Source organism: Muscardinus avellanarius (genome assembly GCF_963383645.1).
Source record: "Muscardinus avellanarius genome assembly, chromosome: 16".
NCBI classification, from domain to species: Eukaryota; Metazoa; Chordata; class Mammalia; order Rodentia; family Gliridae; genus Muscardinus; species Muscardinus avellanarius.
This window is the reverse complement of record NC_137802.1, coordinates 19628419-19644093: the sequence shown is the minus strand read 5'-3', so window position 1 is coordinate 19644093 and position 15675 is coordinate 19628419. Positions and strand designations below refer to the sequence as shown.

The 15675-nt window shown below is 49.9% G+C and overlaps 1 protein-coding gene and 1 pseudogene across 2 annotated transcripts in view; both read right to left on the bottom strand.

Annotated features, from left to right (window-relative positions):
- Positions 1–3928, bottom strand: part of UBE2G1 (ubiquitin conjugating enzyme E2 G1) — a gene marked incomplete at both ends in the record, with an annotated part of 119080 nt that extends 115152 nt beyond the window's left edge. Inside the window, one exon of the mRNA XM_080713278.1 lies at positions 3883–3928. Within this exon, the coding sequence (XP_080569404.1) occupies positions 3883–3928 (46 nt within the window). The remainder of the gene's footprint in view (positions 1–3882) is intronic.
- Positions 3929–8615: 4687 nt separating this feature from the next.
- Positions 8616–9245, bottom strand: LOC308274483 (SAP domain-containing ribonucleoprotein-like; annotated as a pseudogene). Its single transcript has one exon. The product of its transcript is annotated as an SAP domain-containing ribonucleoprotein-like (transcript).
- Between the last annotated feature and the right edge of the window lie 6430 nt (positions 9246–15675).

The following is a 15675-nucleotide window of genomic DNA, read 5'->3' as shown; positions in this document are numbered from 1 at the left end:
AGGGTTGAAAAATTACAAACTAAAGCATTCTCTTCCTTGAAGTATATTTTAGTATGCCCTATCAGAAAGTCAACTGAAAACTTTAAAAGATTTTATCAATATTTAGAATACTGTCCCAAAAAGAATGCAAAACTGAACCCAGCTTTCATTCAAATCTAAAATTGGTTAGCCAGGCGTGGTGGCTCACGCTTGTAATCCCAGCGCTTGGGAGGCCGAGACGGGAGAATTGCACAGGTTTGAAGCCAGCCTCAGCTACTTAGTGAGACCCTGTTACCAAATAAAATAGGTCTTGGGAGTATAGCAGGGAGGGAGGAAGTCTCTGGGTTCAACCCCCAGTACCACCAAAACATAAATAAATCTAAAATTGTTTAACAAATGGGTTAAAAAAGCTTTAACATACTGCTACTGCTAACACTATTAGACATTTTAGTTTCTTAGTTACTATGGACTTGTACCTTTAAGATCACAGGTTTGAAGCCAGCCTCAGCAATTTAGTGAGACTCTGTTTCCAAATAAGTAAAATTGGGCTGAGGGTGTAGCTCAGAGGTAGAATGTCCCTGGGGTCAATCCCTGATTAATTAACTAATAATTAGTTAATTAATTAAAATGTCTATCTTTAACCTGGTCGCTCACAAATGTAATTCTAAAACTTGGGAGGCTGAGGCAGAAGGATCGCGGGTTCAAGGGCAGAGTCAGCAACACAAAGAGACTCTTAGCAACACAGAGACCCTGCTTCCAAACAGAAAATTTTAAAAAGGGCTGGGGGTATAGCTCAGAGGTACAATGTCCCTGGGTTCAACCCACAGTACCACACAAAAAGTCTATCTTTTCCATTATGAGAGAGTAGAGCTACTCAGAAAGTTATGAGTCAGGAGAATCCCAAGTTTAAGTCAGCCTCAGCAACTCAGCAAAACCTTGCCTCAAAATTAAAAATAAAAAGAAACCAGCCCAGTGACATATGCCTGTTAATCCCAGTACTTCCGAGGCTGAGACAAGTTGATTGCAGGTTCCAGGTCCACTTCAACAACTCAGGGAAACCCTTAGCAATTTGGCAAGACCTTGTTTGAAAGTAAAGGGGCCAGGTGAGATGGTACACGCTTGTAATGCCAGCATTCTGGAAGCAGAGACCGGAGGATTGCTCTGTTCGCTGACAGCCTCCGCTACTTAGCAAGGCCCTTTGCAACTCAGTGAGATGCTGTTTCAAAAAATATTAAAAAAAAAAAAGACTAAAAATTGGGGCTGGAAGTGTAGCTGGGAGGTAGTATGCCCCTGGGTTCCATTCTCAGTACAAAGAAAGAGAAAGAAAAAGAAAGGAAGGAAGGAAGGAAGGAAGGAAGGAAGGAGAAGGAAAGAAAAAAAGAAAGAAGGAAAAGGACTGGAGAGCCGAGTGTGGTGGCATATGCTTATAATCCTAGCATTTAGGAGGCTAAGACAGGAGGATCCAGGTTTGCAGACAGCCTCAGCTACTTAGTGAGGCCCTCTGCAACTCAGTGAGACCCTGTTTCAAAATAAATAAAAAATATGTCTGGGAGTATAGCTTCAAGGTAGAATGCCCCTGGGTTTCATCCCCAGTACACCATTAAAAAAAAAATTAGGGCTGGGGGTGTCACTCAGAGGTAGAATACCCCTGGGTTCCATCCTCGTTACCGCAAAAAAAAAAAAAAAAAAAAAAAGGGAATAGAATAGAATAAAATAAAATGGGGCCAGGTGTGGTAGTGCACCCTTGTAATCGCAGCATTTGGGAGACTGGTACAGGAGGATCACAGTTTGCCAACAGCCTCATCTACTTAGTGAGGCCCTTTGCAACTCAGTGAGACCCTGTTTCAAAAAATAAAGAAGGGTTGGGGGGTGTGACTACGAGGTAGAATGCCTGTGTTTTCAATCCCCATATCAAAAATAAACAAAAAAATAAGGCCTGAGGTGTAGCTCAGAAGTAGAACATTCCTAGGTTCAATCCTCAGTGCCACATACACACACACACACACACACACGGGGGGGGGGGGGGGGGGGGGGGGCCTGAGGAACCCGCGTGGTGGCGCAGGCCTGTAATCCCAGCATTTGGGAGGCTGAGACAGGAGAATAGGGGTTCACCAACAGCCTCAACTACTACTTTAGGCCATTTGCAACTTAGTGAGACCCTGTTTCAAAATAAAGAATATAAATTAGGGTCGGGGTGTGGATCGAAGGTAGAAATGCCCCTGGGTTAGCCCGGCATGGTGGCGCAGGCTTGTAATCCCAGCATTTGGGAGGCTGAGACCAGAGGATCACAGTTCGCGGACAGCCTAAGCTACTTAGTGAGTCCCCCCTCCCTCCACAACTTAGTGTGACCTGTTTCAAAATAAAGAATAGAAAAAGGGCAAGGGGTGAAGCTCAGAGGTGGCGCTGAGGCTGTAACTGTGATCAATCACTCCTGAGTTCAATCCTTAGTACCAAAAAGCAAAACAAAAAACCCTGGGGTGGTAGTGCTTGCCTGTAAGTTCAGTATTTAGGAAGCTGTGATCAAAAGTTCGAGGCCAGCCTCATCAACTTAGTAAGACCTTTAGCAACTTAGTGAGACCCTGTTTCAAAATAAAAAGCACAAAGGGCTTTTTATATTTCTTATATTTTTATAATGCCCATAGGTTCAATCCCCAGTACCCAAATTCGACTTAACAGTTCAACACATAAAACTTATTTTGATTAAAGAATTCTTGAGAAACAGAAGAAAACCTCAATTCCTTCCTCCAAAGGAAAAGAAAGTAGGACACAGATGAAGGGTGTTAGCAAATAAGGTAAAAGGTGTTATTCTTTCACTGATTTTCCGACATGTTATTGGTAATGAGTAGAGAATTACTAGAACTCCATTCTCTTCAAGTCTCTTCCCATAACCAGCCAGAACTTTAACACTGTCCAATCCTGCTTGCTCATAATCTAATAATAAACCTAATTATACAATCTGCAACAGCCCCCGACAACCTTTTCCTGAAGTCATAAAGGTGATTTCACTAACACCTAAAAACTCCGTCAACCTATTTCAAAGATAAATTTCTGCATTCCAGCCTTTGGCTTCGGACGAAGGCCAGAGGCGACTGGCTGCAGGGTGGGGGAGAGGAAAATCGCTCCGACCGAGAAGGTCTCGCGCAGGGCGTCGGGCAGCCGGGGTAACTGCGGGCTCATCTCCCTTTAAATCTGGCAGCACGTGGGGCGGCATTGTGAGGCCACCAGCCCGCCTCCCCCTCCCACCCCGCACACTCCGCCCGCAGCGCGCATGCTCGGCTCACACGGTCCTAGCAGAGCCGGAGCCAACCCCCTAAAAAGTCAACCTGGAAGCCGCAAACGGCCGGAGGCCGGGACAATGGGGGAGGGGACGCGCTCCTCCCGGGGGCCGCCCCGGCCGCCTCCGCGAGTGCCAGCCTCGGGGCGCCAGCCGGCCACCCGGAGGCCGCGCGAGCCCGGCGGCCGCGAGCACAAAGCCCAGCCGGCCGGGCGGCCGCGGCCCCGGCCCGCTCCGCCCTCCCCCGCCGGCGGCGCCGCGGAGCCCGTGCCAGGCGCAGGCCGGCCGGGCGGCGTCCCGCTCGGCGGGCTCGGGACCCGCGCTTCGCCCAGGCCGCCGGGCCGGCGCTTTTGTTCGGGCCCAACTCCGCTCGCCCGCGCGGCCGGGGGAGAAGTTTTGCGCGCCTCCCCGGCCCCGCCCGCGGCCAGCGCCTCCCGCCGCCCCCGGCCCCGCGGCGCGGCTCCGGGCCGCACCTGACCGGCCGGGCCCGCCCCTCCGAGCTCGGCGGCCCGAGCGCCGGCGGTGGGGGAGGGGCGGCCCGGCCCGCCGCCCCCAGCCCCGCGGAGCGCGGCCAGGACCCGCGCCGCCCCCGCAGGCCCGCGGCGCGGCGCCGATCGCGGCCCGCTCACCTGCCAGCTGTCTCCGCAGCAGCAGCGCCGACTGCAGCTCCGTCATCCTCCCCGCCAAGGGCCCGGGTGGCGCCGGGCCTCCGAAGGGCTGGGGACGGGCTCCGGGCGGCGGGGGCTGGCGTGCGGAGGAACCCGGGCCCCGCGGCCCGAGCGTCGACGCGGCGGGCGGGCGGGCGGGCGTCTGGCTGCCGGCGCGGCGCCGCGCGGCTCGGCTGTCCTCGAGCGCCTCACGCCCGGAAGGGGAGGGTACCGGGCCGCCGCGGCGCGCACTGGGACCGCGCTCGGCGCTTCCCTCCTTCCACCCGCCCGTCGGCCCCACCGGTGCCTTCCCCCGCCACTGCCTCGCAGCCAGCAGGGCCGCTCCGCGCAGGCGCGCTGGGCCTCCGACTTCGGAAGTGGCCGGCCCGCCCGCCAGCCCTAGGCCCGAGGCGCCCGGCCCCGCCCCCGGCGGAGCTCCGCCCCCGCGCTGCGCCCGCCGCCGCCATCTTGAGAAGGTCCAGCCCGCCCGCGTCCGAAGCCTCAGATAGTGGACGCCCGCGGACGCCATGACAAAGAGGTCGCGGAGGATCAGGACGCCGCCTCCGGGTGGAAGCAGGTGTCCTGGGAGTGAAGGGGCCAGAAGTGGTAGATGTCTTGTTGCTTGGAAGCACTTGAACCATCTAACACTAAACACATGGGGTGTGCGAATTAATCGTTGGTAGAAAGGCGAATTTAGCGCTGGTGTGCCCCATTTGTTTTGTGGTACTGGGGATAGACCCTATGGGCATCCTCCAAGCTACACCTCCACCCCTATTTTATTTTATTTTATTTTATTTTGAAACAGATCAAAATAAATTGTTGAAGCTGGCTGCGAACCTGTGATCCTCCTGTCTCAACCTCCCCAGTACTGGGATTACAGTCTTGCGCGACCACACCTGGTTTAGTGTACCCCATTTTAAGCAACCATCAAAACAGAGAATATATTGATAATACACGTTTCACAAAGAATGCACCAAACGATTCTTGAAATAAGCAAAACATTCTGCATTGCATAGACTGAAACATTTAAACAGATAATAGTTTCCCACCGAGCATGGTGGCCCGCGCTTCTTATCCCCGGTAGTTGGGAGGCCGTGACAGGAGGACTGCAAGTTTGAGGAGAGCCTCAGCAAATAGAATCTCATTAACCTAGTGAGACCCTGCTTCAAAATAAAAATAAAAAGGAGGATCCTGCAGGTTCGAAGCCAGCCTCAGCTACTTACTGAGGTTCTCAGCAACTTAGTGAGACCCTGATTCCAAATAAAGTATAAAGATAGATCTGGGAGTATAGCCTGGAGGTAGAAAGCCTCTGGGTTCCATCCTCAGTACCACCACATAAATAAATAAATAAATAAATAAATAAATAAATAAATAAATAAATAAAGGTCTGGGGATGTAGCTCGGAGGTAGAATGCCACTGGACTCAATCCTCAGTGCTACACACACAAAAGAAATTACTGAACTTTTTGAACCCTAGGTTCAATCCCCAGCACTGCAAAAAGAAAAAACAAAGAAAACTTAGACTTTTTTTTTTTTTTTTTTTTTTTTGCAGATCTGGGGATGGAACCCAGGGGCATTCGACCTCCGAGCTACACCCCCTGCCCTGTTTTTTATTCTTTATTTTGAAACCGGGTCTCACTGAGTTGCAGAGGGCCTCACTAAGTAGCTGAGGCTGTCCGGGAACTGTGATCCTCCAGTCTCAGCCTCCCAAATGCTGGGATTACAAACCTACACCACCACACCCGGCTTAGAAGACTTTTTTGTATAAAAATTTCCAAACTCCAGTGCTAAGGATGTAGGAAACCCTGTTTTGGATCCCCAGTACCAAAAACAATAATAATAATCACAATTCCCAAATTCTTACCTCTAGCCCAGATCTTTCACCAGAGATTCAGATCTGCACATCTAACAGTCCCACCCTGCATTATTTTATTTAACATTTACTGAGCACCATCTAGGAGTTAGAGATGATTCTAGGATCTGAGGTTCAGGTGTGAGCCAGAGTGGTCCCTACCCTCATAGCGAGACAGGTCAGAGGACCTGGTTAACAGAAAGGAAAAGGTCATCTACTTGCCTTCTGTGAGGTGGGGGAGGTAAACAGGAAAGACTGATGGGCACCAGGAAATCTCTAGCCCACAAAATAACAATTCAAATTAACGATCAAAATTGTGCAAAAGTCATTGGTTCCCAAAAACCCAATTCTGACCAATCATAAAAAAGCAGATGGGAAACCTCAGTAAGGTTTTAAATCCACTTCCCAAGATCTTTGGTGGTCACTCTCTTTCTGGGATCCCCCCTCATGGGAGGGGAGCTACTTTGTCTTCTGACTTAAAACAAATTTCAGTGGGGTCATGGTGGTGCACGCCTGTAATCCCAGCATTTGGGAGGCTGAGACAGGAACATAGCACAGATTCGAAGCCAGCCTCAGCTACGTAGTGAGGCCCTTTGCAACTCAATGAGACCCTGTTTCAAAAAATAGAGAATAAGCCGGGCGTGGTGGTGCATGCTTGTAATCCCCACAGTTGGGAGGCTGAGACAGGAGAATCGCACAAGTTCAAAGCCAGCCTCAGCTACTTAGTGAAGCTCTCGGCAACTTAGTGAGACCCTGTTTCCAAATAAAATGTAAAATAAGTCTGGGAGTATAGCTCAGAGGTAGAAAGCCTCTGGGTTCCACCCCAGTACCACCAAATAATTAATAATTAATAATAGTAATAATAATAATGAATAAAAAATAGGGCTGGTGATGTAGCTCATAGGTAGAATGACCCTGGGTTCCATCCCAAGTACAGCTAAATAAATAAATAAATAAATAAATAAATACATTTCTATATATCTAAACCCACCTTCATTAGTCCTTGGACTTCATTCATTGAAATCCAGTGGACAAGAATCAAGAGCACTGGCATGGGGAGTCAGACACTCAGAGACAGAAATAGATATTAAAGAAGGCACTTTGCCGGGCGTGGTGGCGCACGCTTGTAATCCCTGCGCTTGGGAGGCGGAGACAGGAGGATCGCGCAGGTTCGAAGCCATGGCTTAAGAGACCCTGTTTCCAAATAAAAAAGTATAAAAATAGGTCTGGGAGTGTAGCCCAGAGGTAGAAGGGCTTCCAGGAACCCCAGTAAGACCAAAAAAAAAAAAAAAAGAAGAAGAAGAAGGCACTTTGGCCAGGTGTGGTGGCGCACACTTGTAATCCCAGCATTCGGGAGGCTGAGACTGGAGGATCATGGTTTGCAGACAGCCTCAGCTACTTAGTGAGGCCCTCTGCAACTCAGTGAGACCCTGTCTCAAAATAAAGAATAAAAACTAGGGCAGGGGTGTAGCTCGGAGGTCGAATGCCCCTGGGTTCCATCCCCAGACCCGCAAAAAAAAAAATTAAAATTAAAATTAAATTAAATTAAAGAAGGCACTTTGAGTTACGGCGATATGATGGTCATAAATAGCATAAGCGAAGAGCTGAGGACAGGGGTTTCTTCTAGATATGGTAGTGAGGGAAGGCCTCTCCCTGGAAATTATATTTGGGGCTGAAATTATAAACAGAGATGCCATTTGAAGTTTCTAGGGAAGAGCATTCTAGGCAAAGGAAACAGCCACCGTGAAGACTCTGAGATATGAAAGAGACCAGCTTTATCTAAATATTAGAAAGGAGGCTAACAGGGCGGGACAGCCGCATCTTGGCCTAATGAACAAGGGGTTCTGAATGGAGGTTAGGTTGGAGAAGCAGGCAGGAATCATCTTACTAGGAGCCCTCTAGACCCCAGCAAAGAGTTTGGAATTTATTTTAGTTACAGTGAAAGCCTTGGGACAGGAGTGACCTGTTTTACTTTTTTTTCTTTTATTTCCTTCGTGTGTGTGTGTGTGTGTGTGTGTGTGTGTGTGTGTGTCCGCAGTACTAGAGATTGAATAAGGTCTTCCTCATACATGCTAGGCAAGCACTCTTAATACTGAGCTTCATCCCAGCCCTTTTCATTTTGAGACAGAGTCACACTAAATAGCCGAGGATGACCTGGAATTTGTGATCCTCCTGCTTTCAGCCTCTGGAGTAGCTGGGAATAGAAGCATACACCACTGCAGCTAGTTCTGGGTGACATTTTTATATGCTTTTATTGGCGCATTATAGACTCACATCATAATGTAAATCATAGACAGTGACAAATACTCACACTGCACTTGGTGCCTTCCCCATGCAGACTACTGAGATGGACATTGGCATTTTGACATATGTACACATAATTGATGGTACTAATTCCTTCAATAAACCTCTCTCTTCCGCCTCCCCTTCCCCTAGACCATCTCCCTGGCTCCACTAAGGTTTCTCCTCCATTATGTGGAGTCCCTCTGGTATCTCCATTACTCCTAGAAACACATATGATACTGCATTTTCTTTTTCTTTCTTTTTTTTAAGTAATGGAGATTGAACGCAGGGGCATTCTACCTCCAACCTACACCCTGACCCCTGTTTTTTTCTTTATTTTTTCTCTTTTCTATATTTTTTATTAGCAAGCAAAAATAATTAAAAACACAAACACAACAGCCTTAAAGTTGGAAAAACAATAAGTAAACTGCTGCTGGAGTTCATGGATGTACCTGGGGTACATGCTCCTTCATTGCGAGGCAGGACGTAGGCACGTGGCTGTGCATTTATGTATATATGTGGCCAAGAAGAATGGAGAAATAGAAACCACTGGAGAAGAGAAAGCATCAAGAACTTTTCATCATGCAATCCCAAAGCGCCCTGCTCTTTTCCCCTTCTTTGCCTCTGTATCTTCTGTGGTTCCAGTTCCAGCTGAACTTGTGATAATCCCAGATCGCTCCTTCCTCTTTTTCAGTTTCTCATCATCTTCCAACTTTCTAGAGATTGAAGAGACATTCAAACCAATTCTTTGTGCTCTTTCCTTTAGCTTATCCAGGTTAACCATAGGCTTGGAATCAGATGACAGACCTTTTGTTGGAACTGAAGAAATCCCAAACCTAGCTGCTGGAGCAGCTTTTTTACTCTCCAAGCTCACAGGTACAGTCAATCATTCAGCCCTCTTCTGCATTCTCACTGCTTGTGGTAGTTCAGAGGTAATTTTTACCACTTTCCTCTCTGCTGCCACATCAACAGTTTTTCCAGGGGGTTCTTCCTCTTTGACTGGCAGTTCTATAAGCTTTTTCTCTCCTTCCTCTGTTTCATCTCCCAGTCCATCTTCATTTGCCCCCTCTTCAGCATGCCCTTCAAGATATGCCTGCAGCCTGTTGATGAGGTCTTGCTTTATTCCCTTGATCTCTAAGCCATGAGCAAGACATTATTGCTTTAGTTCATCAATCTTCAGTTTATGGAGCGCCACCGTCTCCGACGCCATCTTGCTACTCCTCTGAGCCCTATATTTTATTCTTTATTCACTAAGTAGCTAAGGCTGGCCTTGAACCTGCAATCCTCCTGTCTCAACCTCCCAGATGCTGGGATTACAAGCATGCACCACCACACTGGCAACCCTTCATGTTCTTTGACTGGCTAATCTCACTTAATGTTCTCCAGGCCCTTCCATTTTCTTGCAAATGACATAATTTTGTTCTTTATTGATGAATAGAATTCCATTGTGGGATATCCCATAATTTTATAATGTCTTCATGTATTGATGAATACCTACATTGGTTCCATAATGTGGCTATTGTGAATTGTGCTTGTATAAACATGAATATGCATATAGTACTGTGTTTCTCTGATTTCAGCCCGTTTGGAAAGATACCCAGGAGTGGTATAGCTGGATCATAGGTGGATCCATTCCTAGGTTTGTTTGTTTGGTTTTCTTTTTTTTTTTTTTTTTCAGTACTGGGGATGAAACCCTGGGGCATTGCATCTCCGAGCTACAACCTCAGTTCTATTTTTTAATCTTTTCTTTTTTTTTTTTTTTGGGTAATTGGGGTGGAACCCAGGGGCTTTTCTACCTCCGGGCTATACTCCCAGACCTATTTTATATTGCTGAGAGCCTCACTAAGTAGCTGAGGCTGGCTTTGAACCTGTGTGATCCTCCTGTCTCAGCCTCCCAAGCGCTGTACACAACCACACCTGGCTAGTCTTTTTATTTTTTGTTTTGTTTTTTTTTTGTTTGTTTTTTAATTAATTTATTTTTTAAATTGGTGCATTGTAGTCATATATCAATCACATTGGAGTACAAGACTTGAGAGGATATACAAGCACACATCATCCAATTAGCCCTCCTCCAGCCCCCAACCCATTCCCTCCCCCTCCCTCCATCCCACGCTTCTTTGGTGATTTACTTTGATACATTTGTTTATGTACCTCCTGCGTTTTAAAGAGGCTCCGTCCTCCAGTATTACATACCCTCTGAATGGTCACATTAGTTGCTTCACTATAGGGCCCTTTCTATAGCTCAACCTCTTCCTGTTGCCCTTTTCCTCCTAGTTATTGCTGATTAAGAGAAGCGTCTGATTTATATTTTCTGCGATATTTCTCTGTGCATGCTGCGTTGCAAGTACCGATCCCACTCTTATTGGTCCCAGTAGTGGCCTGGCTACTCAGTGGACTGATCCAGACCTCGCTGGTTCAAGCAGCGGCCTTGCCTCATGGGAGGCCCCATTTCTGGTCTTGCTGGCCCCTGCACCGGTCTAACCCCTAAGCTGGCTTTGGTCCCAGCCTTGGAGGCCGCAGGAGTGAACTTGCCTCACGCCAGGCTCCGATGCTGGCCATAGGCCCCTGCACCGGCCTAACCCCTTGGCAGGATTCAAATCCCGGCCTCGGAGGCCCCAGCACCGGCCTAGCCTCAAGGCAGGCTCCAATGCCGGCCTCGTTGGCCCCAGCACCGGCCTAAACCCTCGGCAGGTTCCGTTCCCGGCCTAGGAGGCCCCAGCACTGGCCATGTCTCACGGCAGGCTCCGATGCTGGCCTCGCCTCACAGCAGGCTCCGATGCCGGCCTCGCTGGCCCCAGCACCAGTCTAGCCCTTCGGCAAGTTGTTATCCTGGCCTCGGAGGCCCCAGCACCGGCCTAACCCCTCGGCACGCTCTTATCCTGGCCACGGAGGTCCCAGTACTGGCCTTGCCTCACGGCAGGCTCTGATGCCGGCCTCGCTGACCCCAGCACCGGCCTAACCCCTCGGCAGGCTCTTATCCTGGCCTCGGAGGCCCCAGTACCGGCCTTGCCTCAAGGCAGGCTCCAATCCCGGCCTCGGAGGCCTCAGCACTGGCCTTGCCTCACGGCAGGCTCAGATGCCAGCCTCGCTGGCTCCAGCACCGGCCTAACCCCTCGGCAGGCTCTTATCCCGGCCTCGGAGGCCCCAGTACCGGCCTTGCCTCAAGGCAGGCTCCAATACCAGCCTCGCTGGCCCCAGCATCGGCCTCACCCCTCGGCAGGCTCCAATCCCGGCCTCGCTGGCCCCAGCACCGGCCTAACCCCTCAGCAGGCTCTCATCCTGGCCTCGGAGGCCCCAGTATCAGCCTTGCCTCATGGCAGGCTCCGATGCCGGCCTCGCTGGCCCCAGCACCGGCCTAACCCCTCAGCAGGCTCTTATCCCGGCCTCGGAGGCCCCAGTACCGGCCTTGCCTCACGGCAGGCTCCGATGCTGGCCACGCTGGCCCCAGCACTGGCCTTGCCTTACAGCACGCTCTGATGCCGGCCTTTGAGGCCCCAGCACCAGCCTTGCCTCACGGCAGGCTCCGATGCCGGCCTCGCTGGCCCCAGCACCGGCCTAACCCTCAGCAGGCTCTTATCCCGGCCTCGAAAGCCCCAGTACCGGCCTTGCCTCATGGCAGGCTCTGATGCCGGCCTCGCTGGCCCCAGCACCGGCCTAACCCCTCAGCAGCAGGGTCCGGTCCCGTCCTCGGAGGCTCCAGCACCGGCCTTGCTTCACGGCAGGCTTCGATGCCGGCCTCGCTGACCCCAGCACCGGCCTAACTCCTCGGCAGGCTCTTATCCTGGCCTCAGTGTCCCCAGTACTGGCCTTGCCTCACGGCAGGCTCCGATGCCGGCCTCGCTGGCCCCAGCACCGGCCTAACCCCTCAGCAGGTTCCGGACCCGACCTCGGAGGCCCCAGCACAAGCCTTGCCTCATGGCAGGCTCCAATGCTGGCCTCGCTGGCCCCAGCATCGGTCTAACCCCTCGGCAGGTTCCAATCCCGGCCACGGAGGCCTCAGTAGTGGCCTTGCCTCACAGCAAGCTCCGATGTCGGCCACTGGCCCCGGCGCCCGCCTAACCCCTCAGCAGGTTCCAATCACTGTCTCTGTGGTTATTATTTCAAAGGTTCCAGGTGTAATGTATCAGATCTCTGCCTCCCCTGAGTATTGGCCACTGGCATTGCCACTGCCTCCACCATTTCAAATCCTTCCCAGGCTCTTTTTCCACTCTGAATGTTGTCCAGTGTTCCTAAGCATGCGTGATGGTAGCATTCGACATTTGGTGTAATTTCTCCAAAAAAAATAAAGTTGGTAGGATCCGGTTTCTGCTTCTCCTGAATACAAGTCTCCACCACCATCACGGAGAACTCTTTCAACACCGCATTTCTCCTTGGTCTCTGCTAAACTCTCTCCTTACAGGTGATGTCTGAGATTCTTAACAATATAGAGAAATAGCAGTCCTCTTTCATGGCGAATTTTTCCATGAGTTCCAGTGCATTTAGATAAGTTTTGTCTGCATCTCCAGTGTCCTGGCATCCATAACGGCTTTCTTACCTCCTCTCCGATATTTTTCTTTATCTTTTTCTGTTCTGGGCCCGGTTTCTCCAGGGGTCTGGCGTGCTACTTGCAGTTTGGCCCGGGGCCCAGAGTCCCGCGACCCAGGCCCCATCTGGCATGCCCCGCGCGGACCCCTGCCCCGAACCCAGCGTCTTACTGGGCCGGGTTTCTCTAGGGGTCTGGCGTGCTACGTGCAGTTCGGCCCGGGGCCCAGAGTCCCGCCGTCTTTTTATTTTTTGAAACAGGGTCTCACTGAGTTGTGAAAGGTCTCTCTAAGTACCTAAGGCTGTCCGCGAACCACGATCCCTCATCTCTGCCTTCCAAATGCTGAGATTACAAGTGTGTACCATCACGGTGCTCATCGTTTTTTGTTTTGTTTTGGTTTGTTTGTTTGTTTGTTTGTTTGTTTTTGCGGTACCAGGGATGGAACCCAGGGGCATTCTATCTTCAAGCTACAACCTCAGCCCTATTTTTTTATTTATTTTGAAACAGGATCCCACTAAGTTGCAGAGGGCCTCAATAAGTAGCTGAGGCTGCCCGCGAACCACGATCCTCCAGTCTCAGCCTCCTGAATTCTGGGATTACAAGCATGTGCCACCACACCCAGCTCTTTCCAGCCCTGTTTTTTAGTTTGTTTGTTTGTTTGTTTATTGCGGGTTTGGGGGTGGAGGCCAGGGGCATTCAACCTCTGAGCTATACCCCCTGCCCTATGTTTTGTTCTTTATTTTGAAACAGAGTCTCACTGAGTTGTGGAGGGCCTCACTATGTAGCCGAGGATGTCTGCAAACTGCTATCCTCCAGTCTCTGCCTCCCGAATGCTGGGATTACAATTGTGTGTCACCATGCTCCACCTCATTTTTTGACTTCTTGATGATTGCCATTTATTAATTCTTGTTAAAATTTCCTGAACTTTGGAGATCTTCTTGAGGAAGTTTCTACCTGTGCCTCTATGTTGGAGTGTTGGACCTATGCCCTCCTCTAGTAGTTTCAGCACCTCTGGCCTAACTTCCAGGTCTTTTATCCACCTCAAATTTATTTATGTGCCAGGTAAGAATTTAGTTCCATTTTTCAACAACAGGATAACCAGTTTTCTCGAAACCATTTGTTGAAAAGGCTGTCTTTTCTCCAATGTGTATCTGGCACCTTTGTTGAAAATTAATTGTCTATAAGTGTGTGGATTTGTTTTTGTATCTTCTTTTTTTCTTCATCTTTGTTGTACTGCAGATAGACTCAGGGGCATTCTATCTCTGAGCTACACCCTCAAGCCTGCCTATTTATTTGTTTATTTATTTATTTATTTATTTATTTATTTGTACTGGGGATGGACCCAAGGGCATTCTACTTTTGAGCTACACCCCCTGCTCTAGTTTTTATTCTTTATTTTGAAATAGGGTCTCACTGAGTTGCAAAGGGCCTCACTAAGTAGCTGAGACTGGCTGTGAACTATGATCCTCCTGTCTCAGCCTCCCAAATGCTGGGATTACAAGCATATGCCACCACCCCTGGCCTTATTTTTTAATTCTTTATTATTTTATTTTATTTTTTGTGGTACTGGAGATGGAACCCAGGGGCATTCTACCTCGAGCTATATCTCCAGTGTTAAGTTTCTATTCCAGAAACCCCCCATGAATTAAGTGTCCGTTTCCTGAGAGGCCCTGGTCTGACCATCCCCCCTCCAGCCAGACCTAGTCAGTTACCAGGAAGACTTGCCCTCTCCTGGTCCACCTTGGCCAATCAGTGAAAAGGACATTTCCTGCTGACCCCAGCCCAATCACTTGACCACACGACCCCCCCTGTGGGACTTCAGCCAATTAGTTCAAAAGGCATTTCTCCTAGCCCTGACCCTGGCCCATGCTCTCTCTTTTCTGTTCTTCTTCCTCTCTCTCCCCTTCTGTTTCTCTCTCCCTTTCTCTCTCCTTTGTTTCCTTCGTTCATCCATACCAGCCCCCTCCCCAAGAAATCTCTTGGCTATAAGGCGGTCACTGATGTGGTCAAACTTTGTCCTTTCAGTGGTGCCTTGTGACTCGGATGGGACTCCCTGCCTTGTGGTGACCCCGGACAGGCCCTATCTGAACCGGTGAACTAAGAACCACCAAGCCCCTTTGGCCAGGGTCCATCTTTTGATCGCTCCTCAGCAGCACTCACCATCGCATCGATCTCTCATTGGTAAGTTTCCCCTACCCTCCTGGGCTCCTAAACTCGTGGGATCTGTCTGGTGGGATTGACCGTTGAGAATCCAGCAACCTGTTAAAGAATCTCCACAGGGAGAAACACACCCCACCTAGTCCTTCAAGGTCACAGTGGTCCTTGTGGAGTCCCCCTTTTTCCCTTTATGGAACTCAGCTGAGGTAGTAGAAGTGTTTCCCTTTTCCCTCCCCTCAGGTTGTAGGGCCCTCCTTTCCTCTCACGTACTCCCCCTAGGGGAAAAATCCCAGCACCAGGTAACCCATGATCCTGGTCTCTTGAGACCTCTCTCCACCTCCTGAATTCCAGTGACAATCTTGATTCTGAGAGCCAGATACCAAGCAGTTGTTAGCTTCAGAAGGGCCCTTCTCCCACTATTCAGCTTCTAAAACCCTGCCCCAGTGGGAAATTCCTCTTCTATTCCGCCGACTCTCCGCTAAGGTGTCTTTTAAGTCATTTAAAGGCCCTTAATCCACCCAATGTTAAACCCAAACGACTTAAAAAGCTCTGTACTCTGGAGTGGTCTATGTATCCCTTAGAAAATGAGAACAAATAGCCCTCTAAGGGGTCACTGGATCCCTCCCTCCTGAGAGATCTTTTTTTTTTTTCTTTTGGTGGTACTGGGGATGGAACCCTTCTACTTCTACCTCCAGGCTACACTCCCAGACCTATTTTATATTTTTATTTTGAAACAGGGTCTCTTAAGCCAGCGAGGCTGGCTTGGAACCTGAGCGATCCTCCTGCTTCCACCTTCCATGAGCGGGGATTACAAGCCTGCGCCACCACGCCTGGCCTAAGGGACTTTTTTTTTTTTTTTGCGGGTCTGGGGATGGAACCCAGGGGCATTCGACCTCCGAGCTACACCCCCTGCCCCATTTTTTATTCTTTATTTTCAAACCTGGTCTCACTGAGTTGCAGA